The sequence below is a fragment of the Carcharhinus amblyrhynchos genome, chromosome 30 (assembly GCF_965287045.1).
Source record: "Carcharhinus amblyrhynchos chromosome 30, sCarAmb.v2.hapA, whole genome shotgun sequence".
NCBI lineage: Eukaryota > Metazoa > Chordata > Chondrichthyes > Carcharhiniformes > Carcharhinidae > Carcharhinus > Carcharhinus amblyrhynchos.
Window position 1 is genome coordinate 22861131 of NC_137353.1, and position 25084 is coordinate 22886214.

At 42.2% G+C, this 25084-nt stretch overlaps 1 protein-coding gene across 1 annotated transcript; it reads left to right on the forward strand.

Annotated features, from left to right (window-relative positions):
* The first annotated feature begins 336 nt into the window (after positions 1–336).
* Positions 337–24967, forward strand: utp3 (UTP3 small subunit processome component). The gene is made up of 16 exons (XM_080215261.1): positions 337–447; positions 1428–1515; positions 4687–4743; positions 7363–7425; positions 8222–8321; positions 9919–9993; positions 11552–11670; positions 13470–13622; positions 14384–14455; positions 14556–14596; positions 15553–15649; positions 16038–16217; positions 16835–16941; positions 19531–19597; positions 20613–20720; positions 24776–24967. The coding sequence occupies exons 1-16, from the start codon at positions 434–436 to the stop codon at positions 24863–24865; spliced, it is 1431 nt and encodes a 476-aa protein (XP_080071387.1). The 5' UTR covers positions 337–433; the 3' UTR covers positions 24866–24967.
* Positions 24968–25084: the final 117 nt, after the last annotated feature.

The following is a 25084-nucleotide window of genomic DNA, read 5'->3' on the forward strand; positions in this document are numbered from 1 at the left end:
ACCCCAAAAGTCCCACCTCTTAGCACTTCAGTACGTATTTATGAACTAAATATCACTGTTCCCAATTTTACTTTTAGGCTGGATGCCCACCGATTTCAGAAACAGAGCGCAAGTCAGCCTGCTCCTCCCCCGCTGGCCTCAATGGAATGGTCCTTGGCTTGCCGGATGTCTGTCCGACCAGAGAAAAATTCCGGCCAATCCCCCAAAATTCGAGGATGCTCTAAATCACAAGCAAATCCCGGGATCGCAGGTGAAACAGCAAGCCGGCAACAAAATATTAAAATAGGAACACAATTGGCGTTTCAAGTTGCGTTCCTTTAAGGCCAGGAAGGGAGTTCGTCGCTGGCACAAAGGCGGAACGGTTATCTTGCATCGGTGTTGTTGTCCGGAGATGTTGAAGGGAGGGAGCTGCTGCTTGTTTCTGTGAGAGACCATGAGGAGCGGAAGGTGAGAAACAGACCCCGAGCTGTGGGCAGGGGGAGAGTGGAGAGTTTGGGCTTGGGCTCTAGGAGCGGCACAGTGGTTAGCAGTGCTGCCTCACAGTGCCAGGGACGCGGGTTCGATTCCTTGCTTGGGTCACTGTGTATACGGAGACTGTACGTTCTCTCCGTGTCTGCGTGGGTTTCCCCCGTGTGCTCCGGTTTTCTCCCACAGTCTGAAAAACGTGCTGGGAAGGTGTATTGGCTTTGCTAAATTCTTCCTCAGTGTACCCGAACGGGCACCGGAGTGTGGTGACTAGGGGATTTCCACAGTAACTTCATTGCAGGGTTAACGTAAGTCGATTTGTGACACTTTTAAATAAATTTAAAACGAATGAGGAAAGCTGAGCTTTGGCTTTCCTGATGTTCATTTGGATTCCAAGTTGTTGTCGTATTCAATGTAGATAGATGGACTGAGACATTCTTCTCCCAGAAAGGGGACACATCCATCCAGCTCAGACTGATGACAAGAATAGTTTCCAATGTGTAGGCTCCACAACACACACAAATCCTCTTGTTTGGTAAAAGCAAAATACTGTGGATGTTGGAATCTGAAACGAAAACAGTAAGGTGCCTTCAGACATACTAAGATTTCCCAGCATTTTCTGTTTTTATTCCCTTGTTTACAATTCAGAAGACTACAGGGGGCTTTATTTTGTAACAAATGTCTATGCATGTGAATGCTTATTCATTTGTGAATGCCTATTCAAAGTAAATAAACAGAAAATTCTGCAGAACCATATAAACATGGAAACGTGTCAACTTCTGTTGGGATAAGATGTTGTTCATTAGTCTCCATTCAAAAATCTACAAATATTAAGAGTTGTCTATGGCTTTATTTTTAAATTAAAACAGAAAATGCAGGAAATATTCAGCTGCTCTGGCAACATCTGTGGAGAGAGAAACTTAATAACTGTGACTTTATTGTTAAATCAATGTCTACTTTAGGAGAAAGCCCAAGCAGCCGCCGCAGCAGCAGGCGGATGATGACAGCGATGACCCTCAAAATTACAGCGAGTTCCCAGAACCTGATATTGTAAGTATGAAAGGGATGAGCATATTACGTTGCCTTGGTGGTTGGGGGAGGGCTTAATTTTAATAATTTGAGTTGATGATATAAAATCCAACAGATATATGGAAGTGCTGTAATCAAAATGCTTCATGAGAGCAATCCCGTTGGATGTTCATTTGACTTTCAAAACGTCATTGACTTACCACATAAAATTATCAAAATTAAAGCCCATGGGATTAAAGAAACAGTACTGGTGTGGGTGTAAAGTTGGGTAAGGTAACAGAAAGACTGAGTGGTGGTGAATGACCGTTTCTCATGCTGGTGTCATTACCAAGATTGCCTATTTCCATCCCTGTAAAATTCCATGACTATGCCTCTGCCTCAGTTCTTTTGCTGCTGAAACCCTCAATTTGATTATCTCTAGAGTTGACTACTCTGTCACATTCCTGCCTGGCCTCCAGATTGCTACCCTCTGAAGCACCTTTGGACATACAAGTTGTTGGTGCATGTACATTGATGTCCCCAAGAATCAGTGTTGGCTCCATTACTTTAAATTTATATTAATGACTTTTATTTAGGTGGACAGACTGCAATTTCAATATTTGCAGGTAACGCACAACTAAGTAAACAATCAGTTGGGTGTTATCAGACTTTGCGACTATAAACTGGTGTAATGGACAGACACACAGCAGAGAAGTGTGAAGTGATGCCTTTGATCGTGATAATGAGAAGCAGTATAAATAACATGGTACAATTTTAAAGGAGTTACAGGAACATAGAGACCTGGAGGTGTATGGATGCAAATCTTTGAAGGTGACAGGATAAATTGTGAAGACTGTCAAAGCTTAAGTGGTTTGGCTTTATTCATTTTATTAACAAAGGCGCAGGGTAAAAAGCAGAGAACTAATGCTAAACATTTTTATAAAACAGTGGTTTTGCATAGTTGGCAGTCGATTGTTGACTTGTATATCTTTGGTAGTTGGGGACGGAAATACTTGAAATTGCATTGCATCATAAGATGTTGAAACATCTGTGTTTAACACAGTGGACATCTTTGACTACAGCAGCCATTCAACATCAGCGACATCCCACAAACTGCAGTGATGTTTCATTGACGAAACAAGGGTTGTCTACAATAGTAACTTGCATTTATACAGTACCAATGTATCCTTTATTAACAGAGCTATTCCACTACCTTTTCCCAGCTTCTTGTCATTCTAAATATTCAGGTTCCTGTCTTGGTTACCTTCAACCATTCTACTGGAGTCTATCTTGTTATCTTAAAATGTTTATTAAGGCAGGACATATTTATTTCTACCTGTGCCAACAATTCATCCATTTGGTTACAAATGCTGTACACGTTCAGATAACAGTCTTCTTACCATTTTTGCAACATCTGACCTCATCTGCCTGGTTGCACTCTTAAGTTTATATACTCTGTTCCTTCCTACCACCTGTTAGTATTATCCATGTTGCTCCTTTGTTCTATTATCTTGTCATTTCCCTATAATTTACCACATTGCCACTCATTTGACCCCTTCCACCCCACTATTTAGTTAAAAGCCCTTTCTACCACCTAGTGTATGTTTCTCCAGAATATTTGTCCCAGCACTGTTCAGCTAAAGGTCCTCCCAATCCAGAGATTATTACCTTGGAGGTTCTGTCTTTTAATTTAGCCCCTTACTGCTCATACTCTCTAAGTAGAATCTCTTTCCTAGTCCTATCTGTTTCATTATTACCACAGGACCACAGCAACTGGATTTGGAAAGTCATAATATGATCAAGCAGAGTCAGCATGGTTTCATGAAGGGGAAATCACGTTTGACAAATTTACTAGAGTTTATTGAGGATGTATCAACCAGAGTAGATAGAGGGGAACCAGTCGATGTTGTATATTTGGATTTTCAGAGGGTATTTGATAAAGTGCCACACAGGCTATTATGCAAGACAGGAGCTCATGGCATTGGTGGTGTAATATTCTGGCATGAATTGAGGATTGGTTAACCAACAGGAAGTAGCGAGTAATGATCCTGGGTATGGAGGGACTGCCATATGAGAAAAGATTAAACAGGATGGGTCTGTACTTGGAGATCAGAAGAATGAGAGGTGATATGATTGAAACATATAAGATCATTAGGGGGTTAGCCAGGGTAAATGTTGGGAGGATGTTTCCATTCATGGACGTGTGTAGGACCAGAGTGCATAGGCATAGAATAAGGGATGCTCATTTAAGGCAGATTTGAGAAAGAATTTCTTCTCAGAGTGGTGAATCTTTGGAATGTTTACCCCTGAAAGCTGTGGAAACCGAGTCCTTGGACATTTTCAAGGCTAAGATTGAAAGGTTTTTATTAAGTTGCAGCGGGGAATCAAGGGTTATGGAGAGAAGGCAGGCAAGTGGACTTAATGAATATTAGTTCAGCTGTGTGATCTTATTAAATAGCAGAGCAGACTCAAGGGGCTGAACGGCCTCCTCCTGTTCCCTATTTCTTATGCCCCTCCCACTGCGTTACTGTCCAGCCTGAGCAGATGTCCTGAACCCTGACACTGGGCTGGCAACGTAGCTGAGCTAACTCTCATGCTTGGCTACTGAGAATTGAATCCATTCCCCTAACTATATTATCCCCTGCTGCCAGTACCTTCCTATTTACTTGCCCCACTTGAATGGCATCCTGTGCCTAGTCTGTTTACAAGGGTTGAGACTCCTCCACTCTATATTTTCAATCCCCCTATTTATCTCACACATAGTCACACCTTCCTGTCCCTGACCATGGACCAAATTAGAAGATCTTATCCTAAGTGCTGCTTTTTCTCAGAATATGGCCAGTCTACAGATTGGTGACTCCTCTGCTCTGTTTAAAATGAATCTCTGTGCTCCTTTTAAAATGAAATTTTCACTGCGCTCCATAACATATTTGACTGAAAAACCAAGGAGACAAAAGATAACTTAAAAACCTGAATCAGTTAAAAAGTTTTTAAAATTTCCCCATGTGTCTGATTGCATAGTCTGGGTTACTGCATCTGTATTCCAAACTATCAGCCATCTTTGAACTTGAAATGGTCAAAACTGTGCTGCTACCCGATTGGCTGCCATATTGAGGGCGGGTAGGTGTTGAGCTGCCATACTTGCAGTTGTGACAGTGAAGCGGAATGTGAGACTGGAACTGAAAGCACTTATTTCCATTCTTCCTCTTATAGAATTCTTCGGAATATTTCAATGATGATGTGGATGAATTTCACAAGAAGAAGCTGCAGGTGAGTTTGAGATATTGCTGCAACTGTAACTCTGCAGTCAATGAAATGATATTTTACTTACAGATGTGCAATTGCATTTTAGCCGATCTCCCAAGGTATTGCTCGTGGGGAGTTGAAACAAGAGCAATCTGCAGGTGAAGCACACTGAAGAAGGTGAATGAGCAAAACTGAAGGGAATTTGGGAAAAGATTGGGATATAGGAATTTTTCTGCCATATAGGTTGATAAGCTTAGCGATGCAAAGCCAAATTAGTAAAGTGGCGCGACGGGACAAAGGGCGTAGTTGAGTATGACAAATGTAGAGTTTATTATAAGATAGTTAACTGAAAAGTGACTATAGTATAACAGCAGGAAGTATGGTTAGAAGACCTTGGGCCCGATTCTTCCATCACGACATGCTAATTTTTTGGCATGCAGGTTGGGAGATGCACGAGCAGGCCATTTTGTGGGATTTGTGCATGCGTCAGGAGTGCATGCGTCAGGAATGCATGCACGTCTCCCACCGCCGGAGAGCGTATTTAATAATACGCTGAAAACTGGTGGGAAGACCAGACAAGTGATTTTAATCTGTTTGTAATGTAATTTAAATGTCATTATCAGGCCCAATAAATCTCCCACTCCCGCCAGGAGTATTTCACTCCAGCAGGGTTTAGAGTAGCTCCCCACTTTCGAGGAACTAATAAGAGACCTCCCTGCCCACCCCCCACAGGGGACTTGCATTGCAAGGGTCCCCGGCTGACCAGTGATCGAGATGGCCAGCAAACTTCAGGCTGACAGTGCAGGGCCACTGGGAATGCCCAGAGGCCTAGAACTGTCAGACTGTGGCGTGAATAGGTCCTGTCCCAAGCTTTTAATGATATATAAGAACATAAGAAATAGGAGCAGGAGTAGGCCATCTGGCCCTTCGAGCCTGCCCCGCCATTCAATAAGATCATGGCTGATCTGTCGTGGCTCAGTTCCACTTTCCGGCCCTCTCCCCATAACTCTTAATCCCCTCTCTTATCAAAAACCCATCAACCCGCTTCTTGAAAATATTTAGCGAGGCAGCCTCCACCACTTCAATGGGTAGAGAATTCCAGAGATTCACCACCCTTTGAGTGAAGAAGTTCCTCCTCAACTCCGTTCTAAAACGCCCCCCCTTTATCTTGAGGCTGTGCCCCCTAGTCCTACTGTCTTTTTTCAGTGGGAAGAGTCTCTCCACCTCTATCCTATCCATCCCATTCATCATCTTATACATCTCAATGAGATCTCCCCTCATTCTTCTAAACTCCAACGAGTACAAGCGTAGTTTATTCAGCCTCTCCTCATAGTTCAACCCCCTCAACTCCGGTATCAGCCTAGTAAACCTCCTCTGCACTCCCTCCAAGGCCAAAATATCTTTGCACAGGTGCGGCGCCCAAAACTGCACACAGTACTCCAGCTGCGGCCTCACCAATGCCCTATACAGCTGCAGCAAGACCTCCCTACTTTTATATTCAATCCCCTTCGCTATGAAGGCCAACATCCCATTCGCCTTCCTGACCACCTGCTGCACCTGCAAGCTGGGTTTTTGCGACTCGTGCACAAGGACCCCGAGGTCCCTCTGCACCGTCGCCTGCTGCAGTTTTTCGCCCCGTAAGTAATAGTCCTTCCTACCATTCTTCCTACCAAAGTGGACCACCTCACACTTGCCAACATTAAATTCCATTTGCCATTTCCTGGCCCATTCGCCCAGCCTATCTAGATCCTTCTGCAGACTCTCCACACCCTCCGCACAATTTGCCGTTCCCCCAATCTTGGTGTCATCCGCAAATTTCGACACCATACACTCGGTTCCCTCCTCCAGATCATCTATATAAATGGTAAAAAGCTGAGGCCCCAGCACCGACCCCTGGGGCACTCCACTAGTCACCATCCGCCAATCCGAATAGCACCCGTTGACCCCCACTCTCTGCCTCCTATTTGACAACCAATCCTCTATCCACGCTAACACCCTACCCCCAACTCCAAGTCCCCTGACCTTCTGCAATAACCTCTTATGAGGTACTTTGTCAATTCAAGATTATAAGATAGTTAACTGAAAAGTGACTATAATATAACAGCAGGAAGTATGGTTAGAAGACCATGGGCCTCCGCATTGCACAGTGTGTGGGAGATTTGAGTCTGAACTCCCACTGGAAGCAATTGTGAATTACACCATTTTTCCCGCAATTCAGCACTTTGAATTTTTTGGGGAGAATCATTCCCCATGTGTTCAGACATCAGATTTTTTTATGTATAAATGATGCACATGGCGGGGGGAGCATGTGGGGTGGACACTGACAGCAGGAGAGACATTTTTATAGAGCTAATGTATAAAGAGTACATTTCAGTAAAATAATAAAATCAAATATCCTTCTTCCATACATCTGAAAACCGAACACATTCAAAAGCCAAACTTTTTGAACAGATGCTATTATGAATATACATAACTGGACCAACATTTTAAAAGTAGATATCCAAAAATATCCGAATACCGAAACACAATCGGCCCAGGATTTCAGATAAACAACACTCAAACCTGTGCTGGCATGTACTCTCCGCTGTCGAAATCCTGAATCGTCTTTGTTGTTGGTGTTGATGGTGCCATTTTGTGTTACAGAAACTGCTGGCTGATGGAGTCATGCTGGATGATGCAAGTGAAGGCTCTGAGGATGAGGATGAGGTGAGTATGACCAACTCTACTGGGCTGATGTTTGATCCCCGGCAAAGTATAACGACTGTCAAAGATCTTTTGTTTCTCAATTCACTGGTGAAAATGTACATCCTTTTTGAGATGCAATGGTGGAATTCCAATGCTTCTAAAAATAAAATGCACGCACACACACAGCCCCTTTTGTGACCTGTTGGTGTCCCAAAGTGCTTTACAGTCAATGAAGTATATTTGAAGTGTAGTCACTGTTATTAGGAAATGTAACATAACAAGGTCCCATAAATAGCATTGTGGTAGCAAACAGATTCGTTTTAGTTTATTGAAGGTAAATATTGGCCAGAACGCTGGAGAAAAATTTGACATACCTTCTGCACCCATCTGAGAGGTATAACATTGCATCTGAAAAAAATGACAGATCTGACAATGTAGTACTCTGTCCTTACTGCATGGGAGAAACAGGTTAGATTTTGTACTCAAATCTCTGGATTGGGAGTTGAACCTACAACTGTCTATTCCAAATGAGAATGGTACCAGCTGAGCCACAGCTGGTTTGGAAGATCAGATCTGTGTCGATACTTGCCTCCCCTTCTGTCCCTGCACATTTCTACTTTGGTGATGTTTCTACTGTAGGACTTGCCTTTTCATTAGGTGTGGATTAAAAGGAAGCTAGTCAGTGAATAATGCATCTTCATTTCACTTGCATTATTACATGGCATAGGTGTGTTACAGTAGAAATTAATAGTGGCAATTAACCAATTAGTAATTTTCTCCTAAAATTTGCCACTTGGTCTACTCTGTCCTGAAACAGGAAGAGGTGATGCCCTTGAACATTCCTGACTCTGATGAGGAAGATGAAAATGAGGAAGATTTCAACATGGATAGTGACCTTGAGGACAAATTGGAACCTGGTGAGTGTACTGATGCAACCCATCAGATTTTATTTATATAATGCATCCAGTTTCAGCAAAACTCAGCAATCATATTCCACCTCCCCATTCTGAAATTCCCTTGATTGAGATCAATGCAGGAAAATCCTGGGCAATCACAGGGAGGAATAGATAAATAGTTCCAGGACATAAGCACCACAATATACCCAGGGTAACTGGTTTGATTATAAGTTTGTGGAGGACACAAAGGTTGGTGGATTTGCAGATAGTGATGAAGAACATCAGAGGGTAAAGTAGAATATAGATCAGTTGGAGACTTGGGCGGAGAGATGACAGATAGAGTTTAATCTGGACAAATGTGAGGTAATGCATTTCGGAAGGTCTACTACAGATAGGAAATATACATAAATGGCAGAACCCTTAAAAATGTTGATAGGCAAAGGGATCTGGATGTACAGGTACACGGGCCACTGAAAGGTGGAGAAGATAGTCAAAAAGGCATTCGGCATGCTTATCTTCATCAGCCGGGGTATTGAGTTTAAAAATTGGCAAGTCATGTTGCAGCTTTATAGAACCTTAGTTATGCTGCACTTGGAATAAAGTGTTCAATTCTGCTTGCCACACTACCAGGAGGATGTGGAGACTTTGGAGAGGGTACAGGAAAGATTTACCAGGATGTTGCCTGGTAAGGAGAACATTAGATATGAGGAGAGGTTGGAGAAACTTGGTTTGTTCTCACTGGAACAAAAGAGATTGAGGGGAGACCTGATAGAAGTGTACAAGATTATGTGAGGCATGAACAGAGTGGATAGTCAGAAGCTTTTTCCCAGGATGGAAAAGTCAATTACAAGGGGGCACAGGTTTAAGGTGCAAGGGGCAAGATTTAAAGGAGATGTACGAGGCATATTTTTTACACAGAGAGTGGTGGGTGCCTAGAACTCGTTGCCAGGGGAGGTAGTGGAAGCGGATACAGTGGTGACTTTTAAGGGGCATCTTGACAAATATATGAATAGGATGGGGAAAAAGGGATATGGTCCCCGGAAGAGTAGGGGGTTTTAGTTCAGTCATGCAGCATGGTTGGTGCAGGCTTGGAGGGCAGAAGGGCCTGTTCCTGTGCTGTAATTTTCTAATGCTCTTTGTTCTAAAGGTGGACTTATCAGCACCCCAGACCTAACTTTGACGGAGCTCTGTGTGTGTGTGTGTGTGTGTGTGTGTGTGTTTGTGAGGGGGGAGGGGTGCGTGATGTGCTGTAGTGACATCTGGTGGTAGCAATGACATTCTGCAAGAAGTAAATTGAACTGAAATACAACTTTAAGCAAGATGCAATTTACATGTCATTCTTTTAAGGAACAGATTCTAGTGAGATTAATGTTCCAATTTCTTACTGACTAAGTCATACCAGTTGTGGCACCCATCTCAAATTGTTGTTTACTAAAGCCTACAAAATTACCTTGCCTTGTGAATTCTGGTAATTTGTTAAAAAAGAAAACTGATTTCTTGTTTTATGCTTATGAACCATCTGACCTGTACCTGATAAAATACCAGAAACTGTTCTCCTGCAAGTGCTGAATTATTTGCTTTTATTGTAAAGTTCATGTTTGCTTGTCTTGTTTTGCAGAGCTCCCCAACGAGTTGGCCTGGGGCCAAAGGAAAATATCCTATTACAATACGGAGTATGTGGATGAACTTCCGCGTAAGTGTAATAATTTCTCATTTTGAACTTGCTTCAACAGGAAAAGAAAGGTACTCTCAATGCATTGTACCCCTTTGTGAACAGATGTCTTTATTTTTGTCACACGTAATGCACAGAGAGCTTCTCACCATCTTGTGAATTCAGTGGAATTAAAAATAGGGAATGTGTAACAGATCAGTTATCATCGGAATGCGAAAATGGTTTCACGCTTTAGATGGCAACCCTTCATCAGAACTGACAATACTGCAGTCACTCCTGTTCTCTGTGAGCTTATGTACACTAGGCTGTGGTCATTCAGATGTCCCTTGGTTGGTTTCTGTTCTTGGAATGTGACACGAGATGTTTAATGGAGATGGTGAGAATGGACTTGCAGTCCTCTTACATGTTCAGTAGCATCATGGATTTAATTCAAGTTTGCTTACTTCTTTGCATTTCCTTTGCATGTTTTAGTGTCTGCTTATCTACCCTCTTATTTAGCCATAATGTGGAGATGCCTGCATTGGACTGGGGTGGGGCACAGTAAGAAGTCTCAAACGTCAGGTTATAGTGCAACAGGTTTATTTGGAATCATGAGCACTGGAGTCCACTCACATGATGAAGGAGCAGCGCTCTGAAAGCTTGTGATTCCAAATAAACCTGTTGGACTTTAACCTGCTGTTGTGAAACTTCTTACTCTTATTTAGCCTATCAGTTAATCATCATCATTGTTAACCAGGCAAAGCTCTTACTAATCTGAAGGGCTATGTATAGAAACGGGATGACCACAATGAAGACTTTCATATGACCAAAGGAAGTCTTGACCGGTCTGGGTAAAATGACTCCCAATCTTGTCACCACCACATTTCTGGAGGAGTTGAGTTCGACCCCGGCTGTTAAGTTACTGTTCAGTGACAAATCCATCACTTGCATGTTCCTGGTGAGTTCCATGGCTGGGCTGTGCTTTCTATAAGACAGATGCTTAGACATTGGAATCATGGTGAGATACTCAGCTTGGTATTTTGGAAGGATGGAATCAAATAGGGCATAGGGCCATGACCAGCAACTGTCTAGTGCTGTGCATATTAAATAAATTGAAAAGAATAATTCACTTAAACACACTCGGCTTCAGTCACAAGCTTCGCTGTCATTCCTTATATCACTGAAGATGCTACATATTGGGTCTGATTTGCCAATTCCCTCAACAACCATCCCTTTGGCAACAATACATGTTGATCTTGCGATGTCTGAATCAGTAAATGTTTATTTTTTCTCTGTAGTCCATCTCGTCCCTGGGTGACATTCTAGCAATGCATGACCTGTTTGCAGTTCTCCACCAGTGGTCCTGGGAGCTCAGTGAATGCAGCGAGCAGATAATTCCAATTGTTTTTTTATCATAGTGGCACAGCTGAAATATGCTGCATTATTACGCTTTGAATCCAGGCAGCCTCTTCCTTTTGATATGAGAACATCAGATGGGAAATTATAATCTTGCATTTTCTATTTTGTACTTTACCGTCCTGATGAACGTTTACTGCAGGAATTTATCATGATTGGTGTCTGGCTGCTTACACATTTGTAGGTGTTAAGCGTCAGGAGGCAGAGGCAGAGGCTAAGGAAGAGGAACAAGAAGCTTTGAACATTCAGAAACGTTTGGCTGAGAATCTGACAGAGGATGACTTTGGACTTGACCTTATTCAGGTAATTGGTGGTCTAAGCTGAGCTGTGAAAGTGATTTTTGTACTGGATTCACTGTGCTAAGTTGTACTGAAGGAAAACTTGTGATTTAGTTGAAGCAATGTTTGACAAATAGACATTTCTGGTATGTTTCTTTACTAAAGTTTTATTTTCAAAGTGCTGATCCTGACTTCCTGCTTTCTGTCTTTCACACCACTGAATTAAGCACTCGTCTCCATTGGGACTCGACTTTCATCTGGCTTTGCAAAGTTTAATGTCAACTACACTTCTCGCCTTCACTGTCTTTGCACTGTAACCGACATGATGGGCAGGAGTGATTTTGTTCTGGTGGAACTGGTGTAGAAAATAATGGGAGGCAGAATGCTTCCATGAGTTAATCTCTGCAACTGCCTGTACCATTGCCACGAGGTCATAGAGGGACAGAGGTGAGAATGAAGGTAGCTCAGACTGCTATCATGTGAGATCCGGCCACACATTCTCATATTCACAGAATGCTTTCTACTTTAAAGCTGTTGATGTGTTTATTATGTTCAGTAGCACTGTCATCGGGGTCTAAGTGTAGGAGCATGAGTGATCTGATGAGTCAGCATTTGCTTCAGTGTCCCATTTCAGGCAGTCATTGGACCAGGTACTGGAGTAGTCCACAAGCCCCTCCACAATCTCCAAGAAGCTTGGTGTCAGTTTGGTCTATTTTTATGAGCTACCTGGTTATAATAGTGAGGTCCCTTCACCTTCATATTAAATGGGTTACTGATCTCCAGTAACCCCTGGTCTCCTTTTATGCCACCAATGACACCTAATGCAAGTCTTCTCGATGATAATGCTGCATGTTCACAAGGAGTGCCCCCTTTACAGACTAAGTGGTGGATAAATCAACTTAAACTCAGCAAATGAGGAGGCTGTCGGTTGGTTTTGGGGGTATGCAGTCAATAAATAACATGATCCCCTTGTTATTATGAATTCTATTTTTAAGCTCTCCCTGGAAGTGAGGGTTGCATCACAGTTTGTGGAAGTGGCCCCCAAGCAGCATATACCCACCTGGTGGTGGTAGAGGTAGGGGCGGGGGGGAAAGGGGGAGCATATGCATGTGTGTTTTAAATCTACACTGTGTCTGTAGCACAACTATTGTATAACAAATAGCTTTCTCTTGCACCCTTATATTATTTCAGTGCTGTTCCTAAATTTGTAGAGTTGAGAAATCTAGTCCGTGTAAATTAAGTAAAGGTATTGTCATGTCACATTACTTGAATTTTGCACTGTTTGCTCATGCTACTGAGAGCTGGATTACAATTCCACAAACGTGCTTCACTGAAAGTCTTAAATAACTGTCCAAAAGGCATCTTCAATTGTCCATATTCTCTGCTGCTCTTATCTGGAAATCCAAGCAAAGCCCAATACATCTGACTAGAGGGACATTAACGCCACGTTTGGTCCTGGATTTAAGATGCGTGTCCCCAGTGGGAAGGGCTTTCCATCCTTAAATTTGATGTATTTCTCCTCTCCCATCAACTGATCTTAATCATTCTGGAGACTACAATTCTGCTCACTGCCCCTTTTGTATAGAATGGGCAATCAACCAGGACTCCTTTTCTTGATCACTATCCATGTTACATGGTCTGTATGAATATCTGGTGAGTAGATGTCCCATTACGTGCACACATGATCCTCACGTGATGAATGGGCAATTGGGTGAGATACCTTGACAGCTGCCAGCGCTGCTGAGACTGTATTCCAAAGGAGGGAGAGTTTTCTGAAATGATTGGGGGAAGATCTGATTACTTCATGGAGTGTTCTTGTTACAGGCTTTTGCCCAGGAGCAGAAAGCTGAGAAAGAACCAGAAGATGATCTGAAAATCAAAAAAGACTTGAAGAAAATGTCCCATAAAGAGAAGATGAAACTGCTGAATAAAGAGTCACCAGAGCTTCTGGAACTGATTCAGGATTTCAAAGCAAAGGTTAGCAAAACTTTTAAAGCTGCTTTGATTTTATTCATCTGTTTTGGTGTGTGTTTTCTGGATGTGTTAAATGTCACGTATGTATCTAGTCAAATAGTCATCGATCATATGTAAAAGTGATCACCGACATGTGTCCAAAACAACAGAACTCCTCACTAATTCTGCTAGCTTTAGCTCCCTCACTCGCCACTTCCATGCCTGATCTTCCATCCACTGATTTCTCTCCTGAGCTCTTACTGTGAAAGTGCTCAGAAGCAGGTGGCAAAGGGGAGGAAGCGAGCAAAAGGAGTGTGAGTGGGAGAATCAAGGCAGGCAGGAGAGAATTGGGTAGTGGAGTGGTGAGGATTTTGGGTTAGGCTTGGGCACAGTGGGAAGAGGGGGAGGGAGGTGTGGAGGAGAGAAGGGGAAGTGGATAAGGCACAGAAGGGAGACACGAGCAGGGTGTCACAGGATAAGAGGAGGAAATGGGCAAGGCGTGGCAGGGTGAGAGGGAGGTAGACAAGGCACTGTAGGGTGAGAGGGAGAGATGAGCAGGGCGCAGAGGGGAGAGAGAGAGGTGGGAAAGGCATGGCAGAGTGAGAGGGGAGGGTGGGCAGGGCACGGCAGAGAGAGAGGGAGGTGGGCAAGGCATTGGGTGAGAAGATGGTGGGCAGGGAGAGGATGAGGTGAGTAGGGTGCGGCAGGGAGAAAGGAAGGTGGGAGGGAGCCTTGGGAAGTTTCTCCGCAAAACTGTACATTTGTTTCTGATTTATCTCTTGTAGCTTGCAGAGTTGAAGGATGTGCTACATCCGCTGCTGGAGATGGTGCAGAGTGGGATGATACCTGCTGGGAAGGTATGATGGGAACAAAAGAGCTATTTGTGGCAGGGTGGAAATTAAGGGTGTTCGGGCTGTTGGAAGCATATCGTAACAATTATTCTCTCTTTATTCACAGGGTGCCAACTATGTGCAGACCAAGTACCATCTGTACCTGAAGTACGTTTCTTTGGTAGTACCTTGGGGGGATTTGTAGCTTTTCCAGAGAGCTGGGAGACTAAGAGGCTTTGAGTGCAGGGTGTTCAATCTGTTTGCCCCTGGTTGCCATTTGTAGCTAATTGCAGTTTTGATCATTAAATGATAATGAGCAACGGGCAAACGTGCACTCCATGCTCATATTCATGTGGTGCGTGCATGTGTCCTTTTTGTTAGTTTGACGGGAAGGTAAAAAGCGGAATGTGCAAGTGTTTTTTTTAGTTCTGTGTGTTTCCGCTCATTGGTTGTCGGTTAAAATGATATGTGACACTGTTGAAAATGTTGGACTTCAGCACCATGGAAACCCTAACATCCTATAGAATAGGGAGCTTCTTCGTGAGAGGTATGTGGGAATTTCTTGTATAATGCCTGAGAAATATATATACAAGGGGGATGAGACTGTGCATTGAAAATAATTTGCATTCCCATTAGGTCCCTGGAATGAGAGGGTTGTCCAATGAAGAGGGATGAAGTAAATTAGGTCCATATTTTCTGGCGTTTGTAAGAATGAGAGGTGATCTTATTGAAACACGCTGAAGGATGCTTGACGGGGTGGGTGCAGAAAAGATATTTCCCCTTGTGATCCCCCACTTGTGGGGGCATTTAGCACCAGGCAACTCAGTTTGAAATGAGAGGGTCTCCCGTTTAACACAAAGGGGAAACAGAATTTTTTTGAATCTTTGGCATTCTGTACCCCAAAATGATATGGATGCTCCACTGTAGATTAAATTTAAGGCTGAGAGAGGCAGATTTTTGGTATCTCAAGGGATATTTGGGAGCAGGTGGTGACATGGAATTTAAGCCCAAGATCAGCCATGATCTTGCTGAATGGTGGCAAAGACTTGATGGGTCTAATGGTTTGCTGCAGCTCTTGTTCTTGTGTCTCACCTCTTTCCACATGTATGATTTCTCATCTATAGTTACTGCACAAACATCAGTTTCTACCTGGTACTGAAGGCAAAGAGGATCCCGGTGCACAATCATCCAGTAATTGAGAGACTGCTCACCTACAGAAATGTGAGTATTGCACGGTTTAACTGCACCAGTTTACGATGCATCTCCCCCTATCAATAGATAAGACCCCAGGGATGACTTGGGCTCATGTTCTGTTTGCATAATAACTAGATTTTGAATTACAGTGAATAAGATTAGCGTCAGGATGTTTCCCTCTGATTTGTTTTATTCTTTTGTACACCCGCCACTCTTCACTCCCCACCCACCACCCAGCCCACACACCCACCAGAATCAGTCTCATAATCCCTGGCTAGGTTACTGAAGAATCCACAACAATACCCAGTTGTTTGGCATCGATGGTTCCCAGCTAAAAAAATGCCTGGGTTTAAAAATCAATTATGCAGATTTCTCCTGTTTTCTTGTAAGTGACAAATGTGTTTTCTTCGTGCAGCTGATCAACGACTTGGTTGAAGTGGATGAGAAACTGTCACCTGAAATCCAACAGCTTTTGACCCAAGATAGTCAAGAGCACGGATCAGGTACGGAAAAGGATCAACGTGTCTCCCAGGTGAAGAAAACTCCGGTTCAGTTGAGCAAACAAGCTAAAGCAGGACAAACTACAGAAGAAGAGGTAAGATGGAGGAGGCTTTCCTCTGAGGCTGGCAGGCCCAGAACCCAGATTTCAAGGGGTGAACTGATATTGCTAATTGTGTAAAATGTCTAAAGTGTGAACACATGACAATGAAACTGAGCCATGTTTAGGATTGTAATTGCCACTTTTATACAAGTTTGATATTGAAGCTGAAATTGAAGTTTTATGATAAGCTCTTACATGCTGAATCTGTCCATTTTGGTTCTTATTTAGGTTATATTTGATAATTAGAACCTTTTAATTTAAATATTTCCCCAGCATGTTTTAATTTTCCTTCCATTCTAATTTTCACTTTCTCCTCTGTCCCTGGGAGTAAGTTACATAAAAGTAAATGTATAAACTCCATCCATATTGGTATCAGACGGTGAGACACGAACAGCCGTCCAAAGTTGCACTGCATCATAGCAAGTCTGGTTAGGAGAATAGCATTAAAGTGGTCCCCTTGGCCTGGGTTTATCCAATGCTGTGAGGAGTGAAATGTTAATATGAGGATCTCTTTCTCTAATCGTTGCCATGAATGAATATATTTGGCTGACTGAGTGCAATTTTCTGCTTTTCCACATTCTTGAGTTTAAAGGATTAATGTTTTGATGCAGGAAGCCTCTGGGGACTCTGAATCTGATGCAGATGAAGAAGCAGCGTTTCAATATTACAAGGAAATGGAGAGACTGATACAGAAGAGAAAGCGAACTCAACCAGACAGGTACTGATTATTTATACATGGAGTATGCATGTATAATAATGTGTTTTGAAATATGTCTTCGATTGTGTCCCCTTGACTCAAGGGAATGGCTATCACAGCATTTAAATTGATCATTTATTTAGTGAGGAGAGGTGACATGCATTAATTCATATTTTTTTTAATTAGCTGGCTCGGAGATAGGAAGACAGTACTAACTTAGGAGGTATTGCAAGTAATTCTCAGGACCATAGAAATATTAATGATAAGAGGTAATGGTCAAAAAAGATGGGAGATGGAATTCAATATCAGCAGATGAGAAGTGATATATTTTTAAATCATATGAGGGAGGGAAAGGATGGCTGATGTGGATGAGCAGAGTAATTTGAGGGTTCAGGTTCACAGTATCAGGATAGTATTCCAAGTGGAAAAGGCCATCATGAAAGCAGATGGAATATTGGATTTTATTGAGAGTTATCGATTATATAGTTTCTATTGTGATGTTAAATTTATATCAAGCCATAGTAAGATCATAATTGGAATATTGTGTGCCGGTTTTGTGCTGTGCACTATAGAAGGATGTTGAGATAGTAGAGAGGATACAGTACAAATCTGCTGGAAAGCTGTGTGGTAGGAGGAAACACGGATACAAAAAGATTTTTAAAAATTGGGCTGTTTTTGCAAGGTTGGAGGAGATGTAAGTGGTGATTTAATGGAGATATTTAAAATTATAAAGGGGTGGGAAAGAGTAGATAGAAACTAGTAGATATGATTGATGTTTGCTTGTTCTGGACCACCTGCAACTCTGGAGCTAAATGTTGCTCTTTAACACTTCATTTGTGGCTCCTTGTTGTTTCCAGTTGGATCACATTAAAGTGAAAAAAGCCTAAAAACAGAAAATTAAGTCAGGAAATGTGAGAATCGTGATTTTATTGTGGGAATAAAGAGCTAATTATTTTGCTGCACTTTTGCAGTCTCAAATGATTATTTTAAGGAAAAACATTGTGCTCTAAATAAATCAGTTCACGTGGCATAGCCACAGCAAAGGGGTTATATATATGGCCTTTGCTTCGTAGAACAGATTTGGTGGTTGTGACCATTATAGCTGAGACGATAAATTACTTTAAATGTGCTATTAGAAACAATCAATAGCCAAAGAGCTTGCCTTAATTCTACACGTCCTTAAGGTAAAGTTTGTTGAAAAAATAACCACTGACAAAATTGTAGTTTTTTTTAAAAATAGTTTTATAAATGATAATTCTGAGCTAACTTTTTTGGTTTCTCTTTCTATTGACATAAAAAATGCATTATTTAATTATGCAAATTTGCATTCTACCAGGGACGTTTGACAATTTGCCAAGTATTTGATTTAGAAATATTTAATATTCAGCTTAAAAGTTAAAGTAAAGTTTATTAGTCACAAGTAAGGCTTACATTCACACTGTAATGAAGTTACTGTGAAAATCCCCTAGTCGCCATATTCTGGCACCTGTTCGGGTACACTGAGGAAGAATTTAGCTGCGCCAATCCACCTAACCTGCACATCTTTGGACTGTGGGAGGAAACAGGAGCACCCAGAGGAAACCCACACAGACACAGGGAGAACTTGCAAACTCCACACAGACAGTGATCCAAGCTGGGAATCGAACCTGGGTCCCTGGTGTTGTGAGGCAGCAGTGCTAACTGCTGTGCAACCATGCCGCCCCATTATTGGTTCCCAATAGTTTTTGTTGCAGGCAGTTTCAAAGGCGCTTAAAGTAAAACAAGTCTGGTGACCCCCTGTTCTAGACAGTTTTAATGTAAGAGATTTCAGACTAGAAACAGGAGAAACTGTTTTACAGCCTGGATTGCACAATTAGAGTTTGTGGTTGATAAAGGCCATGTCAACATTTAAGAATAGGTGGTTGAAGGAAAGATGAAGGCACTGGGATGTACACATGGCACTAGTACTACATTAGTAAGATCAAAAATTCAACGTTGACTGGACGGCCTGAATAACCTACATTTTGTCATTCTTATATAATTTTCTGGCAAGGATACATTGGAGATTCAACTGGATTTGATGTCACAGAAGCAGCAAAAAGACAAAAAAAATCAGCCACACAGCATCAGAAGAGGACTTGAGTAACAAGAATGGGAAGAGCTGCAAACTGGCCATGAATTTGCCATTAAAGGGATTAGTTCCCCTTTAAATACAAGTTCCTGGCGAGTGGGTGTTTCTGATCTTTGCCACTTTGCAGTGACCCTCAGCTGGAATATTTTTGATTGTGGGTTGAGAGGCAGGGTTGGGCTCATCTGTGGTCCTTTTCTATATCTACCAAATAATCTGCTGCAAGTTACTGCCTGAACTCGAACATGAGAACCTACAGTAAACACCCGAAGCAGCAGCTTTTGGGGGAGTAGTGTGAAGAGCCAGTAATGAATTTGAGAAATAATGTTGTCACGCTAGTTTCTTCTAAAACCTGTACTGATTTGATCCCAGACAGCTGAAATTTCCCCAAACTCTCATTTCTTCCCCTCTCCTACTTCTCTCCCACCAGCCACACCAATATTTGTTACTGTAAACAAAATGTTGATGTATCAAATGCATTAATATTGGATTTTGTATTTCAGCAATGAGGACAGTGCTGTGGTAAAGGAACAGCTTGATCCAGATGGAAAGAGATGTGTCACATACCAGGTTTCTATCTCAAGTCTAACATCATTTACTATTTATCTGCTTTAGAACTTTTTAAAAACATTTTCTAGACTGACTGGAAGCTGCAAAGTTTTGTAGAACTCAAATTTTAAGACTTTACCAGTTTCTTTTCAGTTATAATGATATGGATTTATTATTCAATTCAAAAAGAACATTTACAATCCTAAATCTCTATCAACCAAAAGGGAAGTTGGACAGTCAATAAACTGCTCAATATTTACTGCTGTATAACACACTGTATTCAATCCTTCCATCACTGGTGAACAGTGGTAGCAGTGTGTACCATCTATAAGATGCACTGTAGGAACGCAATAAGGATCCTTAGCCAGCACCTTCCAAATCCAAGACCACCACCATCTAGAAGGACAAGAGCTGCAGATATCTGGAAACATCACCTGGAGGTTCCCTCCCAAGTCACTCACCATCCTGACTTAAATATATCACCATTTCTTCACTACCGTTAGGTCAAAATCCTGGAATTCCCTCCCTAACAGCACTGTGAATGTACTTATACCTCAGGGATTGCAGCAGTTCAATAAGGCAACTCACCACCATGTTCTCGAGGGCAACTAGGGATGGGCAATAAATGCTGGCCTTACCCACATCCTGTGAAAATTAAAAAAAAATTAATGAGCAAATGACACTTCAGGAGCAATTTGCTTCCTCTGTTCCTTGTGGGAGGGAACACTGTTACATGTGTCCAGTTGGATGAGAACTTCCCAAGCAGAGAATCCAAGATTGCTATTAATTATGAGCATGCAATCTAATCAGACTTTGGTACAGAAAACTCTGGGACTGGACATTATAAATGTGCTGGTCACATTCACATTTAGGGTGTTTTATGTGCTGTTATTACGGAAGATAACTCTGAAACATGTGTTAATCTTTAGTTGAGCAATATGCCCATTAAACGTTTCAATTCATAATATTTGATGACAAAGATCTTGTAATCAGATTGTCAAAATTGTCTTCTTAAACTCGATATGATTCTCTACAGATCTTCAAGAATAGAGGTCTCACGCCTAGGAGGAAGAAGATTGATCGTAATCCCCGAGTCAAGCTCCGAGAGAAATTCAGACGTGCTAAAATACGAAGGAAGGGCCAGGTAAGTGAAAGAGACCCTAGGGAATTAGTTGTTGAAAGTCGTTTTTATTTAAATAATATGGGTCATTGACATCTTTTAAACATTTAATTATGACTGTGGAAATGTGTTCACCGCTGCTTACCATCAGGTGAGAAGATGTCAGACAATCTAAAGTGGGTCTATCTTTAAGTAGTCAAAAATAAGAAAATCCCATTATTTTCAAAAGAAGTTGGATTTAAAAAGGCAATCAGGAAGTAAAGCAAGTCAAAGCCAAGCAAGGTAAAGTAACATAGTAGAAATAAACTAAAGTAAAATAAAGTTAACAAAAAGGGATTTTAATTGAAGCCATGGCAGGACAGCTTGGTCACGTGAATGCACATCCTATAATATGTTGAAATCGTGGACGCTGCCAGTATCCTAGATAACCACGTGTAGAAAGTGTCAAATCTGCAGAAACTTGAGCCACGGGTTTCAGAGTTTGAATGGCGACTGAAGTCACTGTTGCGCATCCATGTGGATAGCACATTTAAAGAGCTGGTCACATCGCAGCTTAGGAGGCTGGAGGCAGAATGGGAGGGGTGACCTCCAGGCAGTCCAAGAGAACTGGGCAGGTAATGCTGGGGCTCACCAATTGGTTTTCCGTTTTGGTTACTTGTTGCTCCTGGGAGGAGTGCAGTCTGTGGCACCACAAGTAGCTCTGCTGTAGAGGAGGGGAGGGAGAAGAAAGGGAGAGCAATAGTGATGAGGGATTTGTTAGCTAGGGAAAGAGAGATGTTTGAGGCCATAGATGTGACTGCAGGGTGGTATGCTGATCAAGGATGCTATAGAGCAGCTGAGAAACTTCTGGGACAGGATGATCAGCAAGATATTGTGGTCCACATTAACAGCTTGGGAAGGAAAGGTGATAAGGCCCTGAAAGCAGATTTCAGGGAGTTGGGAAGGGGATTGAAAAGCAGGATCTTTAAATCTGTACTCTCAGGATTACTGCCAGTCCTACATGCCAGTAAGCGTAGAAATTGGAGAATTGAGCGATTGAATACCTGGCTGGAATGCTGGTGTAGGACACAAGAGGATATTAGATTTCTGAGGCATTGGGACCGTTTCTGGGGAAGGTGGGACCTGTACAAGCTCGAACGGTACATATGAACCAGACTGCGAAGAATGACTTTGCAGGGACATTCACTAGTGCTATTGTGGGCCCAAGGGTTGTTGCAATTTAAACTAGTGGCAGAGAATGGGAATCTGAAGGCAAACAGTTTTCAGACAAGGTAGAGAACGATTAGAAAAGGTGGGTGTAGAAATATTGGTTAAAGAATCAATTACAGCTGGACAAGATCTTGTGAGTTGAGCTCAGGAATGAAAACAGGGCAGCCGCACTGCTAGGAGCGTACTCAGGATCCCCATTCAAGAGAACCTTTTTTAGCCAACGCCTAGGAAGCCCATAGGGAGAGGGTGCAATTCTAGATTTAGTCTTGGGAAAAGAGGGGTAATGCATTTGGGGAGGGCAAACAAAGCAGGGGAATGCTCATTAAATGGGAAGATGTTGAGAGAGGTAGAGGAAGTGAGGCACCTTGGTGCGCATATCCACAGATCCCAGAAGTGGCAGCACAGGTGAGTAAGGTGGCCGAGAAAGCAAATAGAATGCTTTCCTTTATTGAGTGAGGTATTGAACATAAAAACAGGGATGTAATGATCGAATTCTATAAACCACTGGTTTGGCCACAGCTGGAATTTTGTGTACAGTTCTGGTCACCACATTACAGGACAGACATAACTGCTTTGGAGAGAGTGCAATGGAGGTTTACAAGAACGTTGCCAGGGCTTGAAAATTGCTGCTATAAGGAGAGATTGGACAGACTGTGGTTGTTCTCCTTAGAACAGCGGAGGCTGAGGGATGTCCTGATAAAAGTGTGCAAAATTATGAGGGACCTAGATTGGGGAGACAGGAAAGATCTGTTTCCGGGGGGCATCGGTTTAAGATAATTGATAGGGTTAAGTCATAGAATTGCTACAGTGCAGAAGGAAGCCATTCAGCCTATCAAGTCTGCACCCACCACAATCCCACCCAGACCCTATTCCTGTAACCCCACATTTTTACCCTGCAAATCCCCGACAACAGGATCAATTTAGCTTGGCCAGTCAACCTGAGCAGCACATCTTTGGACTATTGGAGGAAACCCACACAGACACAGGGGGAATATGCAAACTGCACAAAGATTGGAGGGAACATGATGAAAAACCTTTTCAGAAGGTGCTGGGCATCTGGAATTCACTGCCCAAATTGATGCTTGAAGCTGAATTGCTCTCAGCATTTAAAAGGTACTGGGATCTGTACCTAAAGCTGTGTAACCTGCAAGGCTACAGACCAGAGGTTGGAAAATGGGATTAAAATGAGTTCCTGCTTTCTTTTGCTTTGGCCGTGCAGACACGATGGGCTGTAACTTTTCTATGGTTCTAGAATAAAATCGGAAATGGCTCCCCTAGCCTTTGTAGAAATTTTCCTGTGAGTGACCCACTGATTCTAGGATGGTACTATGAATATGGTGTTTATATTCTGTGCTGCAGAATACAATATTAGTTTCAGGAGAAGGTACATTATAGGCAACTAAATAAATAACTGGAATTGATCCCACAAGCTATGAGAAGAGGCATTAGAAATCAAAATAATTATACTCGAGAAGGTTCAAGACCAATCTTGCTAAGGCCATACAAACTAAAATGTTAGTTGTAGTCAGCAACTGTACGAACAGCAGCAATTCAAGAAGGCAGCTCACCACCATTTCCTCAGGGACAATTAGTTATGGCAGCAAATGCTGGCCTATGATCCCAACATTCCATGACTGAATATATTTTGTTGGCCCGAGAAAGGATTAAGAGACTACGGGGCAAAGTTTTGTTTGTTAGTTAGACTTTCCCTTGCATTCGTCGGCTCAAAAAATGTTTTCCTTTACAATTGCAGTAAGTGCAAGTGGCACAATGGTTAGCACTGCTGCCTTACAGTGCTATAGAACTGGGTTCAATTCCAGCCTCAGGTCACTGTCTGTGTGGAGTTTGCATGTTCTCCCCATGTCTGTGTGGGTTTCCTCCTGTAGGCTAAAGATGTGCAGGTTAGGTGGATTGGCCATGCTAAATTGTCCCTTAGTGTCTGAAGGTGTGTAGATCAGGGGATTCATGGGGTTACAGGAATAGGGCCTGGATGGGATACTGTGTCAGAGAGTCGGTGCAGACTCATGGGCCAAATGGCCTCATTCTGCACTGTAAGGATTTTATGATTCTTCTATGAATATCAACCTGAGGGAATCTGTACATGTGGAACCCGATTGAACATGGAATCTCATTAACCAATGAGATTTAAAGTTTTAAAATTAAATACCAAGTGCTCCAAGCAAGGTGAATTAAAAGTATAGAAAAAGAAATAGAGGTTGGATTTTCAAAGATAGCAAGGGAAAAAAATGATTTTAAAGATTCTCCCTGGAAAAATTCAAAACCTGAAGGAATAAGACAATCCACTTGATTTTCACTGCCAGAATGGTTGCGTAGCAATCATTAATATTTATCACAAAATTAAAAAGGTACATACACTAGTTATGATGAGACTCAACTGTGGTGAGGAATGGGCAAATAAATAAAGTTCCAAAAAAATCTGGAAGGCTAAAGACTACTGCAAGCTACTGGTGGAACTCGGACTGCAACTTTTGGATATTTGCATTTAACTGTGCATCTGGTCCTCCTCTGAAGTGCAGTATAATTTGCTGCGATATGTGTCATGACAAACTATGGCCCAATATTCATATAGGAGACTCTGGGGATCACGAGAACAGAGCATCCCCTAATGATGTGCTGGCTGAAACATTTGAGAATCATCCAAGAGTGGATATTTGTACTGAATCCATAATTTAAACACACTCATAGCTGCATATCAGTGGATCATATCTTGGCAATATAGCTATCTCTGTTCTTCCCCCAAACTTTAACAGCACATATGCCGACAAAGTATTTTTTGTGTTGAGATTTCTCCTTTAAGCCCAGTGTCTCAATTTATTTACATCAGTCAATGAGAGATTTCAATTTTGCAGGTACGTGAGGTCCGTAGAGAGCAACATCGATATGGCGGTGAGCTGTCTGGAATCCGTGCTGGAGTTAAGAGGAGCACTAAGCTTCAGTGATCGTGCTGCCTCCTGTCGAACATCTGCAACTTGGAAGCCTGGGGCATATCCACTCTATCTCTCTGTATTTATTGAGTTTAATAAAGAATTTGTACATTTTTACTGTGTTTATAATGTACTGGTAAAGCTGTGGACTAATGGAATTTGTAATTACAGGCTATTAAAGTACTACACCCAAGTTATGGACAGCATATCATCTCTTTAATCTCATAACGCTCA